Source organism: Felis catus, chromosome B4, assembly GCF_018350175.1.
Source record: "Felis catus isolate Fca126 chromosome B4, F.catus_Fca126_mat1.0, whole genome shotgun sequence".
NCBI classification, from domain to species: Eukaryota; Metazoa; Chordata; class Mammalia; order Carnivora; family Felidae; genus Felis; species Felis catus.
In genome coordinates this window covers 14,079,662-14,106,972 of record NC_058374.1, presented here as the reverse complement: position 1 = coordinate 14,106,972, position 27,311 = coordinate 14,079,662, and the positions used below count along the sequence as shown (strand labels likewise).

Sequence of the window (27,311 nt, the reverse complement as noted above, 5' to 3'; positions counted from 1 at the left end):
GAATCCTCATCCTGGGCCAAGCTCTCTGCTTCTGTTGTATTTAATGTTCCCCCCAGGATGTTGGCAGGGTGGTGGTGGTTTGGATATGTCTGACCCAACCCTATCTTGCTTTGAGAAGCTTACATTCTTTCAGGGATGCCCCCCCCACAACTTCCCTCTTCTAATTAGGGAATAATGACATGTATGCAGAAACTGCCATCCCCAACAAGTGTATCAAGAAAGAATCATTCTTTAGTGACAAACAAATACAGCAGACAAAATGGTTTCCTCTGATTCTGTTGTTGTTTTTTTTTTTTTCTTGCTGATTACCAATACGTCTGAATAATTTCACATGTGCAGGCGTTCTGGAAAATGCTTATAGCTGTAGGATAAGGGAAGAAATTGCAACACCCATTCCTAAGAAGACTGACAAAGAGGCCTCCTAAATCAAAGTAAAATCAAAACACTTGCTTTTTTTTTTCAAAAAAATTTTTTTAACGTTTATTTATTTTTGAGACAGAGAGAGACAGATCATGAACTGGGGAGGAGCAGAGAGAGAGGGAGACACAGAATTGGAAGCAGGCTCCAGGCTCTGAGCTGTCAGCACAGAGCCCAACGGGGGGCTTGAACTCACGGACTGTGAGATCATGACCTGAGCCGAAGTCGGACGCTCAACCGATCAAGCCACCCAGGCACCCCAAAACATTTGCTTTTATTTTATTTATTTATTTTTTTAAATTAAAAAAAATTTTTTTTTTCAACATTTATTTATTTTTGGGACAGAGAGAGACAGAGCATGAACGGGGGAGGGGCAGAGAGAGACGGAGACACAGAATCGGAAACAGGCTCCAGGCTCTGAGCCATCAGCCCAGAGCCCGACGCGGGGCTCGAACTCCCGGACCGCGAGATCGTGACCTGGCTGAAGTCGGACGCTTAACCGACTGCGCCACCCAGGCGCCCCAACACTTGTTTTTAAAAGAAAGAAATAAGATGAGGGAGACCCCTTGAAAATTTTCCAGATGCACTGCTAGAGAGTGGGCGTATGGGAAATTCAGGCCCCACTGAAGGGTCTTAATGATTTGTCCATTGCCACTAACTTTGCCTTGAATTTATCATTACTTTTGAATACTTGCATGACAAGTCTGAGGCTTTTTTTTTTCCTTCTATGACATGCAGTAGTTCACATGTTGATTTTAAACATGTGATCTTATTTGGTAGTAAAAGTGTAAAAAGGAAATAAATGTTTTAAAGGATACTAGGTAGCGACTTGAATATCTGCCGATGGGGAATTGGCTTAAAAATGATGGACGAGCGATATAAAGCAATTCTATGCAATAATTTAAAAAAAAAGACTGAGGTAGGTTTATCTACACTGATATGGAAAGATTGCTAACATATATTTCTAAGTAAAAAAAGCAAGTTGCATTTGTTCAATATAATCCTATTTTTAAAAACATCAATAAAGCCCCTATGTATGTACATAAACATAGAAAATTGTCTCAAATAATGACTCTCTAGAGCTTTCTCTGTATCTGTGTCTGTCTTGGTCTGTCTCTTTCTTCTTTACATGTATTATTTATTTCGTTTGCTAAACTCAAAGTTGGTGTTGAATTTTATCATACACTTTTTTGGGGAAATTTTACTTTAATTTTTTTTAATGTTTTATTATTTTTTGAGACAGAGAGAGACAGCATGAGCAGGGGAGGGGCAGAGAGAGAGGAAGACACAGAATCCAAAGCAGACCTCAGGCTCTGAGCTGTCAGCACAGAGCCCGACGCGGGGCTCGAACTCACAAACCGCGAGATCATGACCTGAGCCGAAGTCGTACGCTTAACCGACTGAGCCACCCAGACACCCTGGGAACTTTTACTTTAAAATAGTTTTAAACCTAGAAAAAAATTCAATTTCAAGAATAGACTACAGAAGCGCTATATATCCTTCCCCAGATTCACAATTGCTGATACTCCACCATATTTTTCATCTCTCCATTTTCATCTCAACCATTTGAAATTAAGTTGCAAATGGCACAGTGCTCCATTACCTCTAAATGCTTCAATGTGTGTGTCCTTAAAACAAGAACATTCCCTACATAGCCACAGGACACCTATCAAAATCAGGAAATGGACACTGATACTGTACTATCTTCTAATTCACAAATCCCTGCTGAAATTTCCCCGATTGTACCAGTGATGTCCTTTATAGTTCCAGAATCATGCCCTGCATGTAGTTAGCGTGTCTCTTCAGTTGTCTTCAATCTGGAACAAGCTATTCAGTCTTATGTTTTGTGACTTGGACAGTTTTGAAGTGTCCCAGTCCGTTACTTTGAAGAATATCCTTCAATTTGGACATTGTTTTGTCATGATTAGGTTCAAATGTAACTTGAGAGTATCACAGAAATGACTGTGTGTTCTTCTCAGTGCACATTATCAGCAGGTATGTGATGTTGATTTAACCTATTACTGGTGACACTGACTTTTGTCATTTGGTTAAGATGGTGTCTGGGGCACCTGGGTGGCGCAGTCGGTTAAGCGTCTGACTTCAGCCAGGTCACGATCTCGCGGTCCGGGAGTTCGAGCCCCGCGTCAGGCTCTGGGCTGATGGCTCAGAGCCTGGAGCCTGTTTCCGATTCTGTGTCTCCCTCTCTCTCTGCCCCTCCCCCGTTCATGCTCTGTCTCTCTCTGTCCCAAAAATAAATAAACGTTGAAAAAAAAATTTAAAAAAAAGATGGTGTCTGTCAGGTTTCTCCATAGTAAAGTTAATTAATGAGTACTTTGTGATGGGGTATTAATAAGTATTGTTAAGTATTCATTAAGATGTTAATACATATTTTGTGGGGAGATACCTCAAGACTGTATAAATAGCTGGTTTCTCATTATACCTTTCTCCATTATTTGTGGCATCCACAGATGCTTACGCCTGCCCAAATTATTATTAATATTATGGACAAGTAATTATATAATGGTACCATTTCTTCTACACATATTAGTTGGCATAAGGTAGAGCTTCCTCTTCCTTGTTTATATCAGCATGGATCCATGGATTCCTCTTTTATTAAATGAGTTAGAATCCATTACTAGTATTATTTACTGTGATGCTCAAGCTGACCCAGATTTGGCCAATGAGTGCCTTTACAAACTCCTGTGACTTTTGATAGTTACATGATTCTTGGAGAACTTCCTCATTTCTGCAGTAAGAGATTTCGAGCTCATCTGATGCTTTAGCCATGTCTGCCAGGAGCCCTAGTTCTTTTTAGTTGAGAATGGTATTTAGAAATCAGGATTTAGGCATTAAAAGTGCTCAGTGCTACCAGACTGTCATCGAATCTGGGTCCTCTCAGTGGGTAGAGGCACACACACACACACACACACACACACACACACACACACACACGTTATCTATATCTGTAGCAATGTCTTTTAGAAACCCTATGTTCATGCCAATGACCCTAATTACAATCCAATATCACATGGGTCTTGCCTTTTCCATATTTGTACCTCCCTTCGTCAATGGTGAGAAGACTGACTTCCATTATCCTCAATGTATTTGATTAATTCTTTTGGATGTGACCAATCTCCCATTCATGCTATCTTCTTACCTCTAGTGCTTCTGACTCACATTGGCCAGTGCAGGTCAAGAACAAAGAGATTCTCCCCAGCTCCAGTGGTATGCCAGCTGAGAATTCCACACCTGTATTGTTTTGAATGAATCTTGACTAGTTAATTGAGGGACTATAATCTAATTGTTAAGTGCGAGGTCTCTATAGTCAGAATGTCAGGTCTACATAGTAGCTATGCCACTTGGTAGCTGTGCCATCCTGGGCACACTAGTTAACCTCTTCTGGTCTCTAAGATTCCTCTTTTCAAAGGGAGGCCATAAGCAGGAGAAAGCAAGCCACACTGTACTTCTTGACCAATGGGTATAGATCCTGAGTCTCAGAATAAAGGAAGCTGCCTTCTCTGATCAAGTAGCCATTGATTAAACAATGAGCAGCAACCTTCAGCAGGTCACAGGGGGTGAGGTGGAGAGTGTGAGATGGCTTCAGGGCAGTGGGTGGCTGTATTAGCTATCAAAAACAGGGCTTGCCTGTGACGTCAGCTCACTTGGCATAAGTATAACCCAGTGCAGAATGATGAAGTTTGGAGCCTCATTTTCTTTATCTGCATACTGAAGATGGTGATGTGGGTTTTCCCACCTTAGAGAATTGTTGTGTGACGGTCAACTGAGCTAATGTTCTCCAGTGTGTGAAGTGGGAGACATTTAGAGAACATTTCCCACCACCTACCCCCCCCCCCCCACCTTTAAGAGTAACATATATTCACTGTAGAACATTTAGAAAACTGATACAAGCAAAAATAAAGTAACAGCTATCACTGATAATCCCATCAGGCAAAGATAACAACTGTTTACATTTGTGGATAGGTGCCCCCAGTCTTGTTTCTAGATACATCGAGTATAAGTCACTAACATGGAGTTCTCCTTTTCTTCTCTTCTCCCTATGCGAGGTGAGAACCAGATTCTCTCCAGGTACCACTGCCTAATTTTCTTGAGCCTCTTGCTGGCTGGACCCAGCAGTACAATGCTCCATAAAGCAGTCGACGCGCAGGCCAGGGTCCATGTGTGCCCCCAGTGGAGAATACATCGTGTGCTCCTCCTGGTGGGCACTTTTGTCTACAGCAGCAACCTCAGATAACGCTCTCCTTCCTTCCCAGGTGCAGAAGGCCAGGGAACAGGTTCCCTCTCTCTTTGATCATAACGGCTTGTCTACTGCGGAAGCTGGCTGCATCCAGCTTCCAGAGGAAACAGCAGGGCAAGCATTTTCTATTCAAGTTCTATTCCTTTGTGGCTCTCTGGGCTGAGGTGTTTGCAAGAGCAAGTGTGGCTCTAGAATAGATTCAGCGGATGTGGGGGGTTGTCTCGCTAGGAGATGTGGACACACTGACTCATAGCCTTCCCATCCCTCCTGCCCTTCCTTTGATGTTGGTGTCAGCTTATCTGGCTGATCCACTGACCATATGCTTGGCCATTTGGTAAATATTTTCTCAAACATTCCATAACACTATGTTTGTGCTTAGGGAGAAACGGGAGGAAGAAGAATTTGTAAAAGTTAGCTTTTTTTCCCCCTCTGAATTTTTAACCACATAACCAATGAAAGGATACTAGTCCGAGTTCACGTTGGCTCTATGGAACTTTGGAGTACTTCCTCCAAGGACTCACTGATCTTCCATCAGTTATGTCCACCAAAACTCACCAGTCTGGGCACCCTTCTGGCACTTCCATCTTGATATTGTCAGTCATTTAATACACATACTAATACGTGCTATGTGTTTGGCCCAAAATTTGTTCCTCGCTATCTATTAGTGCTTTGGAATTTCACCCTTCGAGATCTGACATCTTTGTGTCTGGAAGACTTTATTCACCAAAAAGAAAGTGTCTGAATAAAACATAAATAACCCCTGAGCTATTTCAGTGTGCTGTGTCCGTTGATACAAGCTCTGTGTCAGGGAAGGAGGAGGGGGACATACCAAGGGAGATGGTAACAAGGGACCCAGGAGGAACGAAAGCCAAGCATCATCCCAGCACGTTTGTGGAGTCTGCTGGTTTCATCATTTAGCAAGAATATGGATATAGCTTGTTGCTTTTTCTTCTCCTTTTCCTTTTTTTTTTCTTTTTCTTTTTTGACTCTTAGAGGAATGGGCCTAACCATGCATGGCACTTTATAGAAACAGTATTCACTGTTCTGTTGAAGGAATAGTTCTGGGAGGAAGGGCACATTTTAGGGATCCGGCGACAGTTGATGGTGTAGTTTCTGAGCAAATGGGTAGGACACTGATCCAGGGAATGAATGTGAAAAAGGCTCTCAGGGTTCTTTGGCTTTCCTGCTGCATAAGCAAGGACTGTAAGACATGCATTCTTGGCTCTGCCTGCACACCTTCACAGGAGCCAGCTTCCAGAGCCACGGCAAACCTTGAGAAGATAGTAACAGGAACTATTACTGATAGAATGAAATTTTGTGAAACCATCTACAGAAGGACTAAATTCAAGAAACTGTATGTTTGACAATTTTTGATGACAAGCAAAATTATTTCTTATTAAGGGGTTACAAATGGAACCAAAAAGAATAGTATTGAACTGAAAGAGAAGACAAATATTGTTCATAAAAAATATCATTGATATTAAGTAGATAATTCTATTTTGCTGTAGGGCACCTGGGTGGCTTAGTCGGTTGAGCACCGGGCTCTTAATTTCAGTTCAGGTCACGCTCTCATGGTTGTGAGACTGAGCCCCACATTGGGCTCTGCGTTGAGTGCGGAGCCTGCTTAAGATTCTCTCCCTCCCTTTCCCTCTGCCCCCTTCCAGCTTGCACACACACATGTGCATGTGATCTCTCATTCTGAAAATAAAAAATAATTCTGTTTTGCTGAATGAAGATGTAAATATATGATACCTATTGTATATGTAATCTAGACCAATGATACATAACGTATTTTTAAATATGCAGTAATTGCAAAGGACACCACTTTAGAAGCAACATGTACTTGGAGAAATTCAAAGGGATAAGGAAAATATAAATTGGAGGGTTATACAAGTGAAGATTGGGCATAGGCTTGTATTTTGAAAAAAAATTAATCACAAAATTACTATCTTTTAAAATATGTCTTTTCTACATCTCTTTATTCTTTATTCTGTAAATCTTACCATCATGTTGGAATTTGTTTTCTAGTCTACATTTCTCATAACCTACCTCTCCTATTGTATTTCTCTTTCTTTCTCTTTAGCGAGTCCTTGATCATTTTCCACAGCTCAGTCTTTCAGCACGTTCTTTCCTCAACTATTTCTAATCTATTATGCTGTTTAATCCATCAATTATGTTTTAAAACTGTAAATAAGTACATACATATTTAAATAACAGGCTTATTGAGCTATAACTCACATACCACAAAATGTAACCTGGCAAAGTATACAATTCAGTGGTTTAGCAGACCATAGGATTAGGTAAGGGTCACTATTACTTAATTTTAAAACATTTTTTTCACCCTCCAAAAGAAACTCTGTGCCCATTAGTAATCATTTCCCTTTTCCCTTGACCGGCAACCCTAGCAAAGACTAATCTCTTCTCTGTTTCTGTGGATTGCCCATTCTAGACATTTCATACAAACAGAATCATACCATACATGGCCTTTGATCTGGCCTCTGTCACTCAGCGTACTGTTTTCAAGGTTTATTCATGTTGTAACATGAATCAGTACTTAATTCCTTTTGTAATATTCTGCCATATGGATATACCACTTCTTTTACTCCATTCGTGACTTGAGGACATTTGGGTTGTTATAGTCTTTAGGCTCTGATAATGAATGCTGCTATGAACACTTGTGCACAGGGGTTTTTTTTGGGTGCATTTACTGGGGAGTTCTGCACCCTAGTAATAAATAGGAAACATTTGTGTCCACACCTAAATATGGTACAGGATTGGACTTTATCCTCACTCAGAATCCTTGGCAGTGATGATTTTCCTTTGTGCTTGTTGGCCTGTGAGAGGAGTTTTTCTGGGTCTCATAGAGCACACTGGTTTCATGACGGTCTCAGAGCTAGCCTCCTGCCTCATATGGCCAGGACACCGTTCTGTGCCCATGGGGTTCTAATCACTGCCTCCTAACTGCTGGAATTTTTCCAGTACATATTTATGTAAATCACTCATTATTCACCAACACTTGCTTTTACTGGACTTGAAATGTATGTTCGATGAAAAAAATGAAAAAAATGTTGAAAAAAATGTTCAATGTATTTGAGTATGTTATGGACTGTTATTATTGTTTTAATTTGTATCGTCTAGTAAGTTGGCTATCTTTTCATACAGTTATGTGTCCTATTCTGTGTTTTTCTTGGTTTTACCTTTTGTCCATTTGTCTCTTACCCTGTTTTTAATTTTCTTAGTGATTTGGGGAATTCTTTACATAAGTGAGAAATTATTTATCTGTCAGTATATGCATTACAAGTATTTTGTTTTCCTGATCTATAGCTTTGCTTTTGTCTTTGTTGCCTTTTGCCATACAGAAAATTTTTCCTTTTAATGTAATCACACTTAGCAATGCTTTCCTTTAAGATTTATGCTTTTCCTATCATGTTAATTATTTCCTACCCTAATATCATACAAATATTTTCATATTATTCTTTTTAAAAAATATTTATTTATTTATGAGAGAGAGAAAGAGAGAGGCAGAGAGAGAGAGAGGCAGAGAGAGAATCCCAAGCAGGCTCCGCACTGTCAGTGCAGAGCCTGATAAAGAGCTCAAACTCACCAACCATGAGATTATGATTTGAGCCAAAATCAAGAGTCAGATGCTTAAGTGACTGAGCCACCCAGGTGCCCCTCCTATTTATTATTCTAAAAGAAATGTTTTCTTTTTACTTGTAATTAATTAATAAACATAGAAAATTTTTAATGGTGTCAGGTAAGGATTTAATTTTTATCTTTTTCTCCATTGTTATCATTTGGACAGTTTTTTCTTTTTCTACTAATTTATAATGATAGTTCCTTTATGATATACATCTGTCTGGGTCTAATTTTGCATTCTCTATTTTCTTCCATGGGTGAAATCCTACCATTTTAATAGCTGCTACTGTCCAATCACAAAATGTGATATGGAAATACATTTATTGTTATCACTGTTACTTTAAAAAATATTTGTATGGCTTTTCTTGGTCCTTTTCCATTCTATATGAATTTAAGAATCTCCTCATTAAGTTGCATGGAAAATGCAATTGGAAATTCTATTTGAATTGCAGTGAATTTATAGGTTAATATGGGAACAATTATCATCTTGCTGTTGATTTTTCCAAAATAACATTAAATTTATCCACTTGTTTAGGTCTCCTTTTATGTTACTTAATAGTTTGTCCCTAAATGTTTTCTCCCCAAATGTTTTACATAACTTTTTAAACATTTATTTTTAATTTTAATTAATTTTTTTGCATAGCTTTTGCTAGGTTAATTCCTAGGGCTTTATCTCTTGTAATTTTTGAGTCCATTTTATTTTCTTTTTACATTTATTTATTTGTTCATTCATTTTTTCCTGGAAGTTTTGACCTGTGAATATTCTTCACCTCTTTTGCCCATCCCCTTCAAGCAGCCCTCTGGCAATCACCAGTTTTTTTGTCTTGTATTTATGAGTCTGTTTCTGTTTTGTTTTGTTTGTTTTGTTTTTAGATTCCACATGTAAGTGAAATCATATGAGTTTTTTACATATTTGTGGTATAAGTATCTTATCAGATATAGGATTTGCAAAATACTTTCTCTCATTCAGTAGATTGCCTTTTCATTTTGTTGACGGTTTCCTTTGCTGTGAAGAAGCTTTTTAGTTTGATGCAGTTCATTTATTTGTTCTTGCTTTTGTTACTTTTGCTTTTGGTGTCAGATTAAAAAATAATCGGCAAGACCATTGTCAAGGAGTTTACTGCCTATGTTTTCTCTTAGGGTTTTCAGGTATTACTTTCAAGCCTTTAATCCCTTTTCAGTTAATTTTTGTACATGGTGTAAGATAGTAGTCGAGTTTTAATCTTTCGCATGTGGCTGTCCAGTTTTCTCAACACTATTTATTGAAGAGATTGGTTTTTCCCCATTGCATATTCCTGGCTCCTCTATTGTAAATTAGTTGACCACATATGTGCGGGTTTATTTCTAGGCTCTCTATACTGCTCCACTGATCTATGTGTCTTTTTTTTTAAGTGTTTGCTTTTGAGACAGAGAAAGAGAGAGAGTGTGTGCATGTGCTCACGGACAAGTGGGGGAGGGGCAGGCAGAGAGGAAGACAGAGGATCCAAAGTGGGCTCCGCTGACAGCAGAGAGCCTGATGTTGGACTCGAACTTGTGAACTGTGAGATCATGACCTGAGCCAAAGTTGGATTCTTAACCGACTGAGACACCCAGGTGCCCCTGATCTATGTGTCTTTTTTTTCTAATGTTTTATTTACATTTGAGAGAGAGAGAGAGAGAGAGAGAGAGAGAGAGAGAGAGAATGTAAGTGGGGGAGAGGCAGAGAGACAGAGACAGAATCTGAAGCAGGCTTGAGGCTCTGAGCTGTTAGCACAGAGCCCTATGTGGGGCTCAAACTCACGCACCTTGAGATCATGACTGGAGCTGAAGTCGGATGCTTAACTGACTGAGCCACCCAGGAGCCCTTAGGTACCTTTTTATGCCAATACCATACTGTTTTAATTACTATAGCCTTGTAATATCGTTTGAAATCAGAAAGCATTATGCCTCTAGCTTTGTTATTTCTCAAGATTACTTTGTGCTATTTGGAGTGTGTGTGTGTGTGTGTGTGTGTGTGTGTGTGTGTGTGTGTGTTTCCATAGAAATGTTAGGATTATTTGTTGTATTATTTTGAAAAATGCCATTGGAATTTAGATAGGGATTGCACTGAATCTGCAGATTGACTTGGGTAGTATGGACATTTTAACAATATTGATTCTTCCAATCCATGAGCATATCTTTATGTTTATTTGTGTCTTCTTCAATTTCTTCAATACTATGTTGAATAAAGGTGGCAGGAGTGGGCATCCTTGTCTAGTTCCTGATTTTAGAGGAAATATTTTCAGCTTTCACCACTGAGTAGGATGTTAGCTGTGAGCTTGCCATATATGGCCTTTATTATGTTGAGGTGTGTTCCCTCTATACCCAATTTGTTGAGAGTTTTTATTATAAATGGATGTTGAATTTTGATAAATGCTTTTTCTGCCTCTATTGACATAATCATATGATTTTTAAATTATTTATTTTTAATGTTTTTTTAAAATTTACATCCAAATTATCATATGGTGCAACAATGATTTCAGGAGTAGATTCCTTACTGCCCCTTACCCATTTAGCCCATTCCCCCTCCACAACCCCTCCAGTAACTGTCAGTTTGTTCTCCATATTTATGAGTCTCTTCTGTTTTGTCCCCCTCCCTGTTTTTATATTATTTTTGTTTTCCTTCCCTTATGTTCATCTGTTTTGTCTCTTAAAGTCCTCATATGAGTGAAGTCATAAGATTTTTGCCTTTCTCTGACTGACTAATTTCACTTAGCATAATACCCTCCAGTTCCATCCATGTAATTGCAAATGGCAAGATTTCATTCTTTTTGATTGCCAAGTAATACTCCATTGTATAAATATACCACATTTTCTTTATCCATTCATCCCTGGATGGACATTTGGGCTCTTTCCATACTTTGGCTATTGTTGATAGTGCTGCTGTAAACATGGGGGTGCATGTGTCCCTTCAAAACAGCACACCTGTATCCCTTGGATAAATGCCTAGTAGTGCAATTGCTGGGTTGTAGGGTAGTTCTATTTTTAGTTTTTTGAGGAACCTCCATACTGTTTTCCAGAGTGGCTGCACCAGCTTGCATTCCCATCAGCAGTGCAGAAGACATCCTCTTTCTCTGTACCCTCGCCAACATCTGTTATTGCCTGAATTGTTAATGTTAGCTATTCTGACAAGTGTGAGGTGGTATCTCATTGTGGTTTTGATTTGTATTTCCCTGATGATGAGTGCTGTGGAGAATTTTTTCATGTGTTGGTTGGCCATCTGGATGTCTTCTTTGGAGAAGTGTCTATTCATGTCTTTTGCCCATTTCTTCACTGGATTATTTGCTTTTTGGGTGTTGAGTTTGATAAGTTCTTGATAGATTTTGTATACTAACCCTTTATCTGATATGTCATTTGCAAATATCTTCTCCCATTCTGTCAGCTGCCTTTTACTTTTGCTGATTGTTTCCTTTGCTGTGCAGAAGATTTTTATTTTGATGAGGTCCCCATAGCTCATTTTTGCTTTTGTTTCCCTTGCCTCCAGAGACATGTTGAGTAAGAAGTTGTTGTGGCCAAGATCAAAGAGGTTTTTGCCTGCTTTCTTCTCGAGGATTTTGATGGCTTCCTGTCTTATGTTTAGGTCTTTCATCCATTTTGAGTTTATTTTTGTATATGGTGTAAGAAAGTGGTCCAGGTTCATTCTTCTGCATGTCACCATCCAGTTTTCCCAGCACCACTTGCTGAAGAGACTGTCTTTATTCCACTGGATACTCTTTCCTGCTTTGTCAAAGATTAGTTGGCCATACGTTTGTGGGTCCATTTCTGGGTTCTCTATTCTGTTCCATTGATCTGAGTATCTGGATCATATGATTTTTATCCTTCACTTGGTTAATATGACATATTATGATATGATATATCATATTGGCTGATTTACAGATCTTGGACCATCCTTACATCCCTGGAGTAAATCCCACTTGATCATGGTGTATGATCTTTTAGTATATTGTTGGATTCAGTTTCTTAATATTTTGTCAATGATTTTTGCATCTATGTTCATCTCAGATATTGCACTGTAATATTTTTTTTCCTCTGGCATTCTCATCTGGTTTTGGTATTAGGGTAATGCTGGCCTCATAAAATGATTTTGGAAGAGTTCCCTCTTTTATTTTTTGGAACAGTTTGAGAAGAATTGGTACTAATTCTTTGAATGTTTGGTAGAATTTATCATTGAAGTAGTCTGGTCCTGGACTTTTGTTTGTTGGGAGGTTTTTGATTACAGATTTAATCTCCTTTTTAGTAATTGGTATGTTCAGATTTTCTATTTTATCATGATTCCTTCTTTGTAGGTTGTATGTTTATAGGAATTTATCCACTTCTTCTATGTTGTCTATTTTGTTGGCATTTAATTGCTCATAGTAGTCTCTAGTGATCCTTTGTATTTCTATGGTATCAGTTGTATCACTGCCTCTTTCATTTCTGATTTTATTTATATGAGTCTTCTCATTTTTTCTTGTTAAGTCTAGCTAAAGGCTTATCAATTTTGTTTATCTTTTCAAGAATCCAGCTCTTGTTTCATTGATCTATATCATCCTTTTAGTCTCTATTTCATTTATTTCTGCTCTAATCTTTATTTCCTTTATCTCCTTCCATCTACTAACTTTGGGATTTTTCTTCTTTTTCTGTTCCTTTAGGTGTAAAGTTAGGTTGTTTGAGGCTTTTCATGTTTCCTCAAGTAGGCATTTATCACTATGAATTTCCCTCTTAGAACTACTTTTGCTGCATCCCACAAATTGTGGTATGTTATCCATTTATGTTTTTCTAAAGGTATTTTTCAATTTTCTCTTGATTTCTTCTTTGATCCAATTGGTTGTTCAGGAGCATGTTGTTTAATCACCACATATTTGTGGCTTTTCCAGCTTGCTTCAAGTAATTAATTTCTACTTTCATACTATTGTGGTCAGAAAAGATGCTTGATAGGATTTCAGTCCTCTTAAATTTATTGAGACTTGTTTTGTGGCCTAACATATGACCTACCCTGGAAAATGTTTCATCTGCATTTGAGAAGAATGTGTATTTTGCTTTGGGATGGAATGCTTTGTATATTCCTGTTAAGTCCTTCTGATCTAATGTGTCATTTAAGGACAATGTTTCCTTACTGATTTTCTTTCTGGATGATCTATTAATTGATGTAAGAGGAATATTAAAGTTCCCTACTATTTTTTTCAATTTTTAAAATACATTTATTTATTTTTGAGAGACAGAGTGAGACAGGGCACGAGCAGGGGAGGGGCAGAGAGAGAGGGAGACACAGAATCTGAAGCAGGCTACAGGCTGTGAGCTGTCAGCACAGAGCCTGACGTGGGGCTCGAACCCACGAACCATGAGATCATGACCTGAGCTGAAGTCAGATGCTTAACCGACTGAGCCACCAGGCACCCCTAAAGTCCTCTACTATTAATGTATTATTGTTTATTTCTCCCTTTACATTTATTAATATTTGCTTTATATATTTAGGTACTCCCATGTTGACCACATAAATATTTATAAATTTTATGTCCTCTTGTGGATTGATACTTTTATTGTTATGTAAGGTATGTCTTTGTTTTGTTTTGTTTTTTTCAACGTTTATTTATTTTTGGGACAGAGAGAGACAGAGCATGAATGGGGGAGGGGCAGAGAGAGAGGGAGACACAGAATCGGAAACAGGCTCCAGGCTCTGAGCCATCAGCCCAGAGCCCGACGCGGGGCTCGAACTCACGGACCGCGAGATCGTGACCTGGCTGAAGTCGGACGCTTAACCGACTGTGCCACCCAGGCGCCCCTGCCTGTCTTTCTTTTGAAGTCTATTTTGTCTAATATAAGTATAGCTATTCCAGGTTCCTTTTAGTTTCCATTGCATGGAATATCTTTTCCCATTCTGTCACTATCAGTCTGTATGTGTCCTTATCTAAAGTGAGTCTCTTGTAGGCAGCATATAGAAGGGTCTTGTTTTTTTAATTCATTGTCTTTTGATTGCAGAATTTAGCCCATTTAAATTTAATTATTGATATGTATGTACTTATTGTCATTTTGTTAATTGTTTACTGGCTGTTATCATCGTTCCTCCCTGTTTCTTCTTCTCTTGCTCTCTTTCTTTGTAGTTTGATGATTTTCTTTAGTGGTATAATTATATCCCTTCCTCTTTATCTTTTGTGTATTTACTATAGGTTTTTGCTTTGTGGTTACCTTCAGGCTTACATAAAACAACTTATACCTATAACAGTTTATTTTAAGTTGACAACAACTTAAGTTTGATCTCATTCTAAAGCTCAGCATTTTTACTTCCTCCAACCACATTTTATGTTTTTTGATGTCACATTTCACATCTTTTTATTTTGTGTATCATGGATATCCCTTAGCTAATTATTGTAAATATAGTTATTTTTACTATGCTTGTCTTTTAACCTTCATATTAGCCTTATAAGTGATTAATACACCATCTTTGCTATATATTTACAATTCTAGTGAGATTTATTATTTCATACGTTTTCTTGTTACTAAATTGGTACCCTATCTTTTCAGCTTAAAGAAGTCCCCTTAATAATTCTTATAAGGTCAGATTAGTGGTAATGAACTCCTTGAGCTTTTCTTGCCTAGAAAACTCTTTATTTCTCCTTCAATTCTGAATGATAACTTTGCCAGGTAGAGTATTCTTGGTTGGATTTTTTTTTCTTTTATTTTTCTCCTTTTTTGTTAGCACTTTGAATATATCATGCCACTCCCTTCCTTGCAAAGTTTTTGCTGAAAAACTGCTGATAGCCTTATGGGCATCCCCTGTATGTAACAAGTTGTTTTTCTCTTGCTGCTTAATACTCTCTCCTTGTCCTTAACTTCTGATATTTTAATTATAGTGTGTCTTGGTGTAGGTCTCTTTGAGTTCCTTTCATTTGGAACTCCCTGGGATTCCTGGATCTAGACATTTATTTTCTTCCCCAGTTTAATAAACTTTTTGGCCATTATGTCTTCTAAAATTTCTGCCCCTTTCTCTATCTCTTCTTCTGAAATATCTATAATATGAGTGTTAGTCCATCTGATGTTGTCCCATAGGCTATCTTATGCTATCTTCACTTTTTAAAATTATTTTCTCTTTTTACTGTTTTGATGGGGTGAGTTCCACTGCCTTGTCTTTGAGTAGACTGATCCTTTCTTATGCTTCATCTAGTCTGCTAATGAGCCTGTCTAAAGTATTTTTTCAATTTAGCTATTGTATTCTGTAGCTCTGTGACTTCTATTTGATACTTTATTATATTTTTCATCTCTTTGTTAAAGTTCTCACTGTGTTCATCCATCTTCTCAATTTGCTTAGCATCTGTATGGCCATTACTTTGAACTTCTTATCAGGTAAATTACTTATTTCCGTTTCATTAAGTTTTTTTTTCCCTGAGGTTTCAGCTTGTTCTTTTAATTGGAGTATATTCCAATCTGATCTGTCATGTTGCTTAACTCTCTGTGTAAGATGAAGCAACCACCTCTCCCAGGCTTGAAAGAGTAATCCCTTATAGAAGGTGAACCTGTTGCTCACCCTTGCCTCAGCTCTTGGTTGTCTCTCAAACCTTTGTGCTTCTCCAAGCAGCCTATTACGTCTTTAATAGCCCTCAGTATTAAGGATGCACCAAGAACTGTCAGCGTCTCTAAGGGAAGGATCTCAGCACCTAGATTCAGGCTATTTGTAAGCTAGGCCCTCAGGCAGCAACTTTCAAATGCATGCAAATATATACAGTCCTGTGGGACTACAAGCATAAGCCCTGCTGGCCTGCTGATCTAGAGGCGTCCCCTGGGTGGTAGTTGCAAAAATTGGGTCTCCAGATGAATGTACAAGCTCTTTTGTAGTTGACACTGGCAAACTGGAACAAGGCAGAGAACCCAGATGGCATCTGCAGCCTACGTTCTTTGAGAGAAGTTCTGGAGGCTACTAAATGTGTATCAAGCCTGAAACCTGGTCAAATCTCCAGGACAAGCAAAGGGGCCTCCTTCACAGAAAGACTGGGGATGGTGCCTCAGTCTCTTATCTGTGTAGTGCCCTAGGAGTGGTAGCATGCCTAGAACCATCTCTCTGATTGCCAGTCCTGTGGGATCCAGGAATGCAAGCCCCTCTGGCCACTAGAGCTGGGTGGTTAAGGAGTGTTCCCTGGGCAAAAATTGAGGCACCAGACATAAAAACTAGGGCACCAACTGCACATAACACTGCCCTCCAGGAGACACTGGTGTTCTAGAGCATGGCAGAGGGAGACTACAAGGATAGGACCCACCCTCTGAGGTCCTTGGAAAGGATTATAGTCAACCCCTACATGCATGTTTAATTACAAGCCTGACCCTCAGCCTGCTGCCATGATGATTAGCCAATAGGCTTCCTTCACAGAAAGACTGAGCTAGGTTTATGGCCTCTTGCTATGCCCTGGGGGTTGGTAGCTGTTTAGGAATTTTTGTTGTTGTTGTTGTTGTTAATTAGATACCTGTGGGACCCAGAACATAAGCCTCACTGGCCACCAGAGCCAGTCAATGTAGAGGTATTCCATGCCAGCAGCCTTTTAATCAGGGTGCCAGACAGGGGTATGAACTCTTTTCTGGGTGACATCGATTATAACAGTTCCACAGGACCAAGAATGTAAGCTGTCCTGGCCTCCAGAGTCACACAGTCAAGATATGTCCTCTGGGCTTATTTCTTTATTTTCTTTCAATTCATTACTCCCATCCCATACCTTACTTCCTTTCTCCACCAAGCTTACTAGTGTTATAATCACAATCATTGCTTTACATATATCCTTAATTCCTTTGATCTTTGCCCAGCAATCTTCTGGCAAACACTGATTAAATCTATCTCTGGCCATCTCTGTCCCTGCACCTGAACTTCTAAGTGTGGTTGGAGGCCCCCAATTATGAAGGCTGTCTCACATGCTGCATGACTATCAACCTTAGGAAGCCTTCATTGCACCTGGAAGTTCTACCTCATTCCCCAATCAATTAACTCTTCTATTTACAGAGAAGACCAGTTCACATCTTCTGTCCTTTCTTAAAATTTCAGCACCTGCCCTGTTCTTCCTCTTAGCTCATGACCTTGATTCCAATTGAGAAAGCAAACACAGTAACGAGAGAACATCCTTGACCAGATTCCCACCAAATTTGCCACCCTTCTTGGTTTTGGACCCAAGACACTTTGTTTTCTCTTTTGTTACAAATGACGAACATCATGCTTATCCCATCTCACCTACTCCAGGACTTAGCTCCATACCCTCCTTTCTCCTGCATCCTTGGGTTCCTCTCCACTTTTGGGTCATTTCCATTAACACAAAAATAGGCTGGTTTAGAAATAAATTTTAGTTGTGATCAAGTACACACAACATAAAATGTGCCATTTTTTGTGGGCTGAATTGTGTCCTCCCAAATCCACAGGTCAAAGCCCTGACCCCCAAAACCTCAAATGTAACTGTATTTGAAGAAAGGCTTTACAACAGGTGATTAAGTTAAAATGGGGTCATCAGGGTGGGCCCTAGTCCAGTCTGACAGGTGTCCTTATGAGAAGAGAAAATCAAGACACGGATGCCCACAGAGAGAGAAAATGTGAACGTACAGAGAGAAGGTGGCTATCTGCCAACCATGGAGGAGAGGACTCAGAGGAAACCCAACATGCTTCCACCTTGATCTTGGACTTCTAGCCTCCAGAAACATCAGAAAACAAATGACTACTGTTTAAGCCCTCCAGGTCTGTGGTAATTAGTTACGCAGCTCCAGAAAACTAATACACCATCTTACTAATTTTTAAGTGAGTGGTTCTGTGGCAGTAAGTCCATTCATATTGTTGTACAACCACAACCACCTTTCATCTCCAGAACTATATTCATTTTGAAAACTCAACCTCTGTACCCACGGAACAATAACTGTTTCAAATCCTCCCCTTTGCTCCAAAGAGATAATAGATTCTATACTTTGAACTAAAATTTAAGCTGTAAATAGCTTTGGGAACAAGGATTGAAGGATTGATGTGGCATGTTTTATTCTACGAAGTTTGCATTTTCTAACTGAATACATTTACTACTTTTGTTAAAATATGATATGTTAACCAGAGTAATCTGAGCAGGTAAACTGTAGCCTAATTTTGCTTGCTGTTTTCCCTTTTTATCTCTCTGAATTTCAAAGAAACCTAATATATGTTTTATTATTTTTTTTTAATTTTTTTTAATGTTTACTTATTTTTGACAGAGAGAGAGACAGAGCATGAGTGGGTGGGGGGGCAGAGACAGAGGGAGACACAGAATCCAAAGCAGGCTCCAGGCTCTGAGCTGTCAGCACAGAGCTCGACTTGGGGCTTGAACTCACAGACCGTGAGATCATGACCTGAGCCAAAGTTGGACGCTCAATCGACTGAGCCACCCAGGCGCCCCCAATGTTTTATTATTTTTAATAAAAAGACCATATTTTCAAAACCTAGAATTTGAGTCACATTTTAAAAAAGCATTATCAGCTAACAGAATCTTGTATTACAATCTCTGCTTACTGCATCTTCCTTAGCCAGGGAGTCCTATGATTACTGTTAAGAAGAAATATAGGGTACCTGGGTGGCTCAGTCGGTTGAGCATCTGACTTTGCCTTAGGTCATGATCTCACAGTTTGTGGGTTAGGGCCCAGTGTTGGGCTCTGTGCTGATGACTCAGAGCCTGCTTTGGATTCTGTGTCTCTTTCTCTGCCCCCCTCCCCTTTCTCTCTCTCTCTCTCTCTCTCTCTCAAAAATAAATAAACATTAAAAAATTTTTAAAAAGAAGAAATAAAATTCACTCTTTCAGGAGAAGATTTGACAATTTCAAGAACCATGAAAATATTTCTATTATTTGTGCTACTTTCTTAGTAGATTAATAGAAAATATAGGGAAAAATCTGTATTCATGGAAATTCTCCAGTATGTTTATTACAGTGAAAAACAGAAAGTAGTCATACAACATAGAACAGATAGCTACTGAACATAATGTGAAGACTTTGTAGCAGTATGAAATGCTTATGCTATAAGTGAAGAATATAGGATTATTAAATTATATATAGACTATGATGTAGGAAAACATATTCAAATTAAAAGACTAGAAATTATATTAGTCTTAGTGTGGTGAAGTTACAAAAATTTTCAATATTTCCCTAGATTGTGTAACATTAAATGCATAATCAATAATTTAAAAATTTACTGAAAATAACTAATTCCTTTCTTTAATGTTTTAAAAATGTTTATTTATTTTTGAGAGATACAGAATGTGGGCAGAGAGGGGCAGAGAGAGAGGGAGACACAGAATTTGAAGCAGGTTCCAGGCTCTGAGCTGTCAGCACAGAGCTTGACTTGCAGCTCAAACCCATGAACTGTGAGATCATGACCCCAGCCGAAGTTGGATGCTTAACAGACTGAGCCACCCAGGCACCTCAAAATAACTAATTCTTTAAGAAAGTGGGAAGCTTTAAGAAGCAAAGGTGCTGTTATAAATTATGTAGCAAAACCACTGTACTTATGAATGGGGGGGTTTCATGGCATTACTTTGAGTGATTCTGTTAACATTTTAAGCAACATATGCTGCAAAGGAATAGGAACTATTTAAGAAACCTTTAGTGACCTATCCTATGTCTGATGTGTTTTGGTTCTAAGTATTTCCGAATATTCTCTAATATTGCATGTGAAAATGCAAATATATATTTAAAACTTAAAAATACAAACTTTAAGTTTATATATAAAATATATATGTACTAACATACTTAATATAAAAATATGTATATATATTTAAAATTAGGTTGGTGTTTCAGGATCAGAGAACAGAGTGCTTCTCCACATTATCTGCTAAAGACTTTAAGATTTTTTGAATTTTGAGTACAAGTTCTTGGCATGGATGAGAATAAAGCTAGAGGTTGCCAGCCTTCTTTTGATTGTATCATTCCTTACCTTCTTAAATAATAGTTTTAAGTACATGGAATTATTTACGATCTTGGTCACAAGAGGTAACATCTGAAATTAGGTCTGTTATTGTACGAACAAAGATAAATTGCTCTAAGCTAACTGATGTGATGACCAAAATCTAGAAAGTCTAAACCAATGGAACACTCTATGTGTGAATTTCAGACACAAAAGAAATATATTTAAATCCTGGATACCCAAGACAGTTTTAGAAGGTGCATTACCACTAAGTATCTCAAAGTATAAGATTTTGAGTTCATTCACTTATGGGAATGGGTCAAGAACTTTTAGATGGTGGTAGGAAGTGGCCAGTAGAGAGTGAGAAGAAATGAGGAGTGGTGGGGGTAGGAGAATGTGGATAGAGCAATACGTTTGAGGAAACAGATCAGCACAAGTGAAGGGGTTGGTACGGGGCACTGTTACATTATGAAAGACAGAATAATAAAAGGATGGGTGGCATTTTGATTTACTTAGTACTTAAAGCAAGTTGATTAATTTCTCTTTTTTTAGCTTTTAAAAAATTTTAGCTTCTTAAACATTCATGCCTATTTTTTCTACATTAGTGACAATTTATGACATAAAGCAATGTTTAGTTATGCCTGACAGAAATGACTGTATGTACTAGAATGTTCATGGCATCACTATTTGTAAAAACCCAAACTGGGAGCTACCCAAATTCCCAGTAAAACAGATATTTTATTGTATTGACAGTCCAGGGTACTCACAACCTATGATTACAATATGGATGAATCCAACAGCATGATGTTGAGTGAAAAAGCCAGACTATACTATTACATTTACATACAGTTAAAAAAAACACAACCCCACATCTATGCTGCTGGAGGTCAGACAATTGTTTAACTTTGGGGAGTGGTAATAAAAAGAAGAGGGCACAAGGGGATCTTCTGGGACATTAGTAATATTTTTTGATCTGGGTGCCAGTTACAAGGGTTTGTGTAATTTATAAAAATAGATTACACTGTACATTTATGATATATACCTTTTCTATATGTATGTTATGCTTTGTAAACATTTTTAAATTAAAAAAAATTAATTGGAGTATTGGCCCTGAGTCAGAGATCTTCAGTTTTTATGATCTTCTTGTAAAGCCTGATCGACATTACAAGAAAAAGAGATCATAAACCAATAGCCTTCATGAACAGAGCAAAAAACCCTGGCAAAATTCTAGCAAACCAAATTTAGCAGATTATAAAATGGATAATACATCTCGACCACTTGGGGTTTATTCCAGGAATGCAAGGTTAATTTCCCATTCAAAAGCCGACATTATTCACCATATTAGACTAGAAAAGAACCATTAGATCATTTAGTACATTGAAAAAAAAAGATTTGACAAAATTCAACACAGATTTATGATAAAAACTCCCAGAAAACCAGGAATAGAAGGGAACTTCCTCATTTTGATAGAAAACCTACAGCTAACATGATATAATATGGGATGAGTCTGGATGCACACCCCTCCAGATCAGTAACAGGACAAAAATATCCATTTTGACACTTTCATTCAACATTATACTATAGTTCCTAGCCAAAGCAATTAGGAGTAAGGGGCAAGAAAAGAGATATCAATTGGAGAGAAAGAAGTAAAACTTTTTATTCACAGGTGACATGATCATTTAAGTATAAAACCCTATGGAATCAGCAAAAATACCTTCCAGAACTAATACATAAATTTAGCAAGGTCACAAGGTACAAGGTTAATAAGCAAAAATCAGTCACAGTGCTGTGGGCTGGAAATAAACAATTGCAAGTTGACATTTAAAAAATATTTACAGTAGCCCCTCAAAAATATGTAAGACATGGGATAAATTTAACAGAATATGTGCAAGATTGGTGTGTTTAAAACTATAAATATTGTTGAAAGAAATGAAATAAGACCTAAATAAATGGAGACACATTGTCATGGTTGGAAAGCTCAATTTTATTAAGATGTTAATTTTCCCCATATTAGATCTCTACAGCTGCTATAACAAATTACCACAGACTTTGTGGCTTAAAAGTTCTCTCACAATTCTGGGGGCTGAAAGTCTGAAATCTATCCCTGGGATGAAAGCAAGGTGTTAGCAGGACCACACTCTCTCCAGAGTCTGTAGGGAAATCACTGCTTGCTTCTCATAGGTTCTGGTCGCTGTAATCCCTAGGTTTGTGGCTCCATCACTTTAATCTCAGTCTCCCCGCCTCTCTTCTGTCTACAGTCTTCCCTTGTCTTCCTCTTATAAGGATACATGTGATTGCTTTTAGGGCCCATCTAGATAGTGCAGGATAATCTCCCCATCTCAAGATCCTTAATCATATGTACAAAGTGCCATAAAAAGTATCATTTACAGGTTCTTTGGGTGGCCATTATTTAGCCTACTGTATTCCCCAAATCTATTGATTCAGTGCAATTCCAGTCAGTGTCTTGGTAGAATTTTTTGGTAGAAATGGACAAATGGATGGTATATTTATATTCAATTGTGAAGGAGGGAGAATAGACAAAATAATTTTTAAAAATGTTTTTTAATATTTGTTTTTGAGAGAGAGTGAGCAAGCATGAGTGGGAGAAGGACACAGAGAGAAAGACACACAGAATTTGAAGCAGACTCCAGGCTCTGACTGTCAGCACAGTGCCCAACCTGGGGCTCAAACCCATGAACTGTGAGATCATGACCTGAGCTCAACTGACTGAGCCACCCAGGCACCCCCAAAAAATCATTTTGAAAATAAAGAACAGAGTTGGACAAGTCACACTACCTGATTTCAAGACTTACTACAAGGCTACAGTAAACAAAACCGTGTAGTATTGGCATAAATTTAGACACACAGATCAATGGAACAGAACTGAATCCAGAAATAGACAAACATGTATAATTAATGGTTTTTCCACAAAAAGTCTGAAATAATTCAATGGAGAAAGAATAGTCTTTACAATAAACTGTGCTGGCACATTTAGTTACCCACATGGAAAAAATAAACATTAACTGATGGTATCTCCAAACAATGAATTATTACTCAGTATTAAAAAGGAAACAAAATACTGAAATTAACAACGTGGGTGAATCTCAAAAGCTAAATGAAAGAAGACAAGTACAAAAGGCTATATTCAGATGAGTCTATTCATGTGAAATTCTAGAAAATTCAATATTATACACAGAGAATATCAGTGGTTGCCAGAGTTGAAGGACAGGATGAGGAGACTAACTGACAAGGGTTGTAGGGAAATTTTAGGGTCACTGGTGACACCATGTCTTGACTATGGTGGTGGTTACATCACTTCAGCCATTTACTATCAACAAAACCAACACTTGAAATTAGCAAATTTTACTGTATGTAAATTGTTACTCAAGAAAACTGGTTTTTAAGGAACTGTCACAGCTTGGATGATACATTGCATGGTTATCCATAAATTCATCTCTTTTTTGGGGAAATGAATTCAGACAGTTGATTCCTACTTGTCACATGGGGATTCTTGTCTGGCATAGACTAAAGTCTTTTGTTTATTCCTATTACTCCCATTAGAGTAATTTAAAAAAGATTCTATTAGTAGAGTATAATTTGATAAATTCTATAGAAGCAGTTAAAGGGAAAGTGACTGGAAAGCAGTTCTCAGGACTAGGTATTTATATACCTACTTTTGCCTTAAACTACCATAATCATTAGACCAGATGATAGGGCTGCCTGTTCTTCATTTCACGTTACTTTAGGCTCAGTTTTCATGATGCCTTCTATTTTTGAAGCTGTCCTTATTTATTCAGTGCTTTCCCAGAGCCTTCGGGATAAACCTCAGATTTTCAGTGACGGAAGACCAACTTCATCCATACGCCGCTTTCTGTTAGAGCATTAGTTCTCACCTGTCCCACCTTTCAGCCATTTGAAGGGTTGGCCTTGCCCTAGGGAAACTTTGCTTTCTCCTGCTTCAAGACCTCACCATGTGCTCCACGTCTATCTGGAATGTCCTTTTTTCCTTCCCCCAATTTCCCTCTTTTCCCGTATAATTCATCCTACTCATCTTTCAGGATTTAGTAATGTCACCTGCTCCTGGAAGCCTGACCTCTCAGGGTTATAGTAGATGTTTCTCTTGGGTGACATTTCTGTGACACTCTTCATGCCCCCAAGATCTGAAAACACCATTTGAGCCCCAGGTATAGCCTTCCCCAAAGCCGGGTCTATACTCCCTTATGTGAAACAACAAATGTCTTACTTTGCTAAAACCATTTTATCTTGAGTTGTCTTTCTCATGCTACTAAGCCATCACGACTGATGCTTATGAAAACTGATACAATGACCTTCCAATATGCAGGGCAAAACACATTTACAAAGGCAGTGGAGAACAGGACTTTGAAATACAGTAATGTGAACAGGGAGGAAATTTAATAGATGCTGGTTGCATCCACTTACAGTCTCTGTTAGCTAGCCTCAGGCTAGCCTAAGAGGCTTGAAGCCTCCTGAATTTGCCTCTGGTTAGTCCAATTAACTCAGGTGGAAGAAGAAAAAGCCAAGGCTATCAAGACTCAAACAAAGCAAAAGGGCTTCTATTACTGTGTTCTGAGCTCCACTAGTAAAGGTGATATGATCTTGAAAAGCAGACTTTATCAGTTGACAGCCTGTTCCTAAAGACAGGGGGAAGCTGGGAACCTCCAAGGTAAAGCTTCACCGAGAAAGAGCTCCTGGATGAACTCACAACTACCCCTGACAAGGCACTCTCAGTGATCCTACACCCAGGGCAGGTCGGTTTCTGTATCTGAATCATTTCTTAAGCATCTTAATCGATGCACATCATAATCCCCAAACTCCTTATGTATTACAACAATGGAGAGGTGGTATGTTTACAGATCAGGGATTTGTATATCATTTATTAATTAAAATTATTTAATAATGGACCTTACCTCATTGATCTCTGACAGAGAAACCCTTCCAGAATGGTCCCATAGCAGAAATAGGTCTAGATTTTTATTTTCCACCTGAAGAAATGAAAGCCAAGACAGACTTCATCATTTGTTCATGGTCACGTAGTTGTACAATGACAGAATTGGGACAAGATGAGACACAGCCCAGCATCATCTGACATGTACCCAAACACACCTGTTTTATCCCTCATTGGCCTAGTAAGAGGAAACAAGGTCATACAAAGATGTAATCTTCCAACCAGCAAATGACAGTCTATTGAGAAATCTTAAAAGCATGGTTGGTTCCCTCTCGGTTTGCAGTTTTCTGCTCCTTGATTCTTTCCGATTGGTAGCAGGCACAGCCTGGTTGTCTCAGTTCTGTCAACAGCTTGCTGTCTTTCAGCTATGCTCTCAGATATCAGACGACACATGGGATAGTAAAAGTAACATCTCATTAAAGAAAGGGTGAGGATAACTGTGATATATTAAATTTTATTAACTTCTGCTTGCAAGTTGTTTAAAAAATTTTAATTTACTGGTTATTTATGGGTAAATGTAAAAAGGCATTTTATTATGATCTGATCAGTTGTTGAAAAAATTTTTGTTTTAGTTGTTGAAATTTTCAATGTGTTATCAGCCCATTTTCTGTAAATGAAGTACATGAATGACAGTTTGCTCTTTGAAGCAAAGGATTCTGTAAGAGTCTATGTCAGTATTGATGCTCATTGTATAGCATTGATGATGTACATCCAAGACCTAGGAGATGATATGGTTTAAAAAGGAATCCTTGAAATCATTTGTTTATTTTTTTCAAATATTGTGATCCAGAAGTGCAATACAAAGATTGTTGGGAAAGTTGTGGGTTTCACTAAATCAAAAGTTTTCTGTGTGATGGAAATTAAAATTCATGATCTCCCTTGCAATTCACATAAACATGTTGTATTTGTTTTCTAGGGCTGCCATTGCAAAGTGCTACAAACTCGAAGTTTAAATACAACAGAAGTGTGTTGTCTCACAGTACTGGAGGCTGAAGTCCAAAATCAAGGTGTTGGCAGGGCCATGCTCCCTCTGAAAAGTTTTGGGGGAGAATCCTTCCTTGCCTTTCCTAGCTTCTGGCATTTTCTGGCAATCCTTGGTGTTCCTTGGTTTGTAGACACATTGCTATCTCTACCTCTCTGGTCACATGACATTTCCCCTGTGTGTCTGTGTCTCTTCTCTTTTTTCTTTTTATAGACACAGGTCATATCGGATTAAGGGACAACTCTACTCCAGTATGACCTCATCTTCACTAATTACATCTGCAGTAACCTCATTTCCAAATAAGGTTGTATTCTGTGGTACTGGGAGTTAGGCCTTCGACATATCTTTTTGGAGGACACAATTCAACCCACAAAACATATAAATGAAATTAAAATTTGTGATTTTTTTTTCCTGACTCATGTAAACATACTCTCCATTTGTTCCCTGGTATAATTCTCTATGCTTCTTGCTCTATTGTGGGTTCCAGGAGGCTGAGCTCTGTAAATTTCTGTATTTTGGCTTTTGGTTGGGTTTGGTCGATGGGAAGAAGCACCAGGGGAGATCAGAAGGCAGGAGAGGGAGAGGTTGGGTATTTGTTTTCCCCATGCCCTGTTTGTATCGCTGCAGTTTTGGCAGGGGGTTCATTTCCCCACAACGACAGCTCCTGGCAGGCAACCCTGCATCTGGGGTTCCATCCCTCTGTGGGTCTGTGGTACCCTCCTCTTGACTTTTCAGACCCATGGCTTGGGATGCCTCTCCTTATTGGTTCCTTTAGACTTGCCCAAATCCCTGTACATAGTCCCTCATTAACTCTTTTAATGTAAGATTTTGGGTGTTCCATCTGTTGCCTGCTAAGACCTTGAATGACAAAATACCCAAATTTATTGCCTTAGGGAAATGTAAACGTTGTGGTGGACAATCGCTCCCTTTGGAGAATTATGGTCCTTTACTGAAGAGCAATTTGGAGTCCACTGGTATTCCTGCGGTGATTTTCTATTTCCCTCATTTCTATCTTTATTAATTTATATTTTCTGAAAGGAAGAGTTATCCCTTATCCCCAACTTATTTACTCAATTACTTATTTATATCATATGCTCTCAGGCATATTAATTCTGTTCTTTGGCTTATAAACCAATATTATTGTTATTTATTTTGTTGATTAGTTTGTTCCAGCTTTA

General features: G+C 38.4%; 1 protein-coding gene across 1 annotated transcript in view; it reads right to left on the bottom strand.

Annotated features, from left to right (window-relative positions):
* Nucleotides 1-4,335: 4,335 nt before the first annotated feature.
* Nucleotides 4,336-27,311, bottom strand: part of LOC123386800 — a 109,748-nt gene continuing 86,772 nt past the window's right edge. Inside the window, exons 6-7 of the mRNA XM_045062599.1 lie at nucleotides 25,114-25,188; nucleotides 4,336-5,943 (exon numbers count right to left, since the gene is read on the bottom strand). Coding sequence (XP_044918534.1) covers nucleotides 5,911-5,943; nucleotides 25,114-25,188 — 108 coding nt within the window. The 3' untranslated portion in view covers nucleotides 4,336-5,910. The remainder of the gene's footprint in view (nucleotides 5,944-25,113; nucleotides 25,189-27,311) is intronic.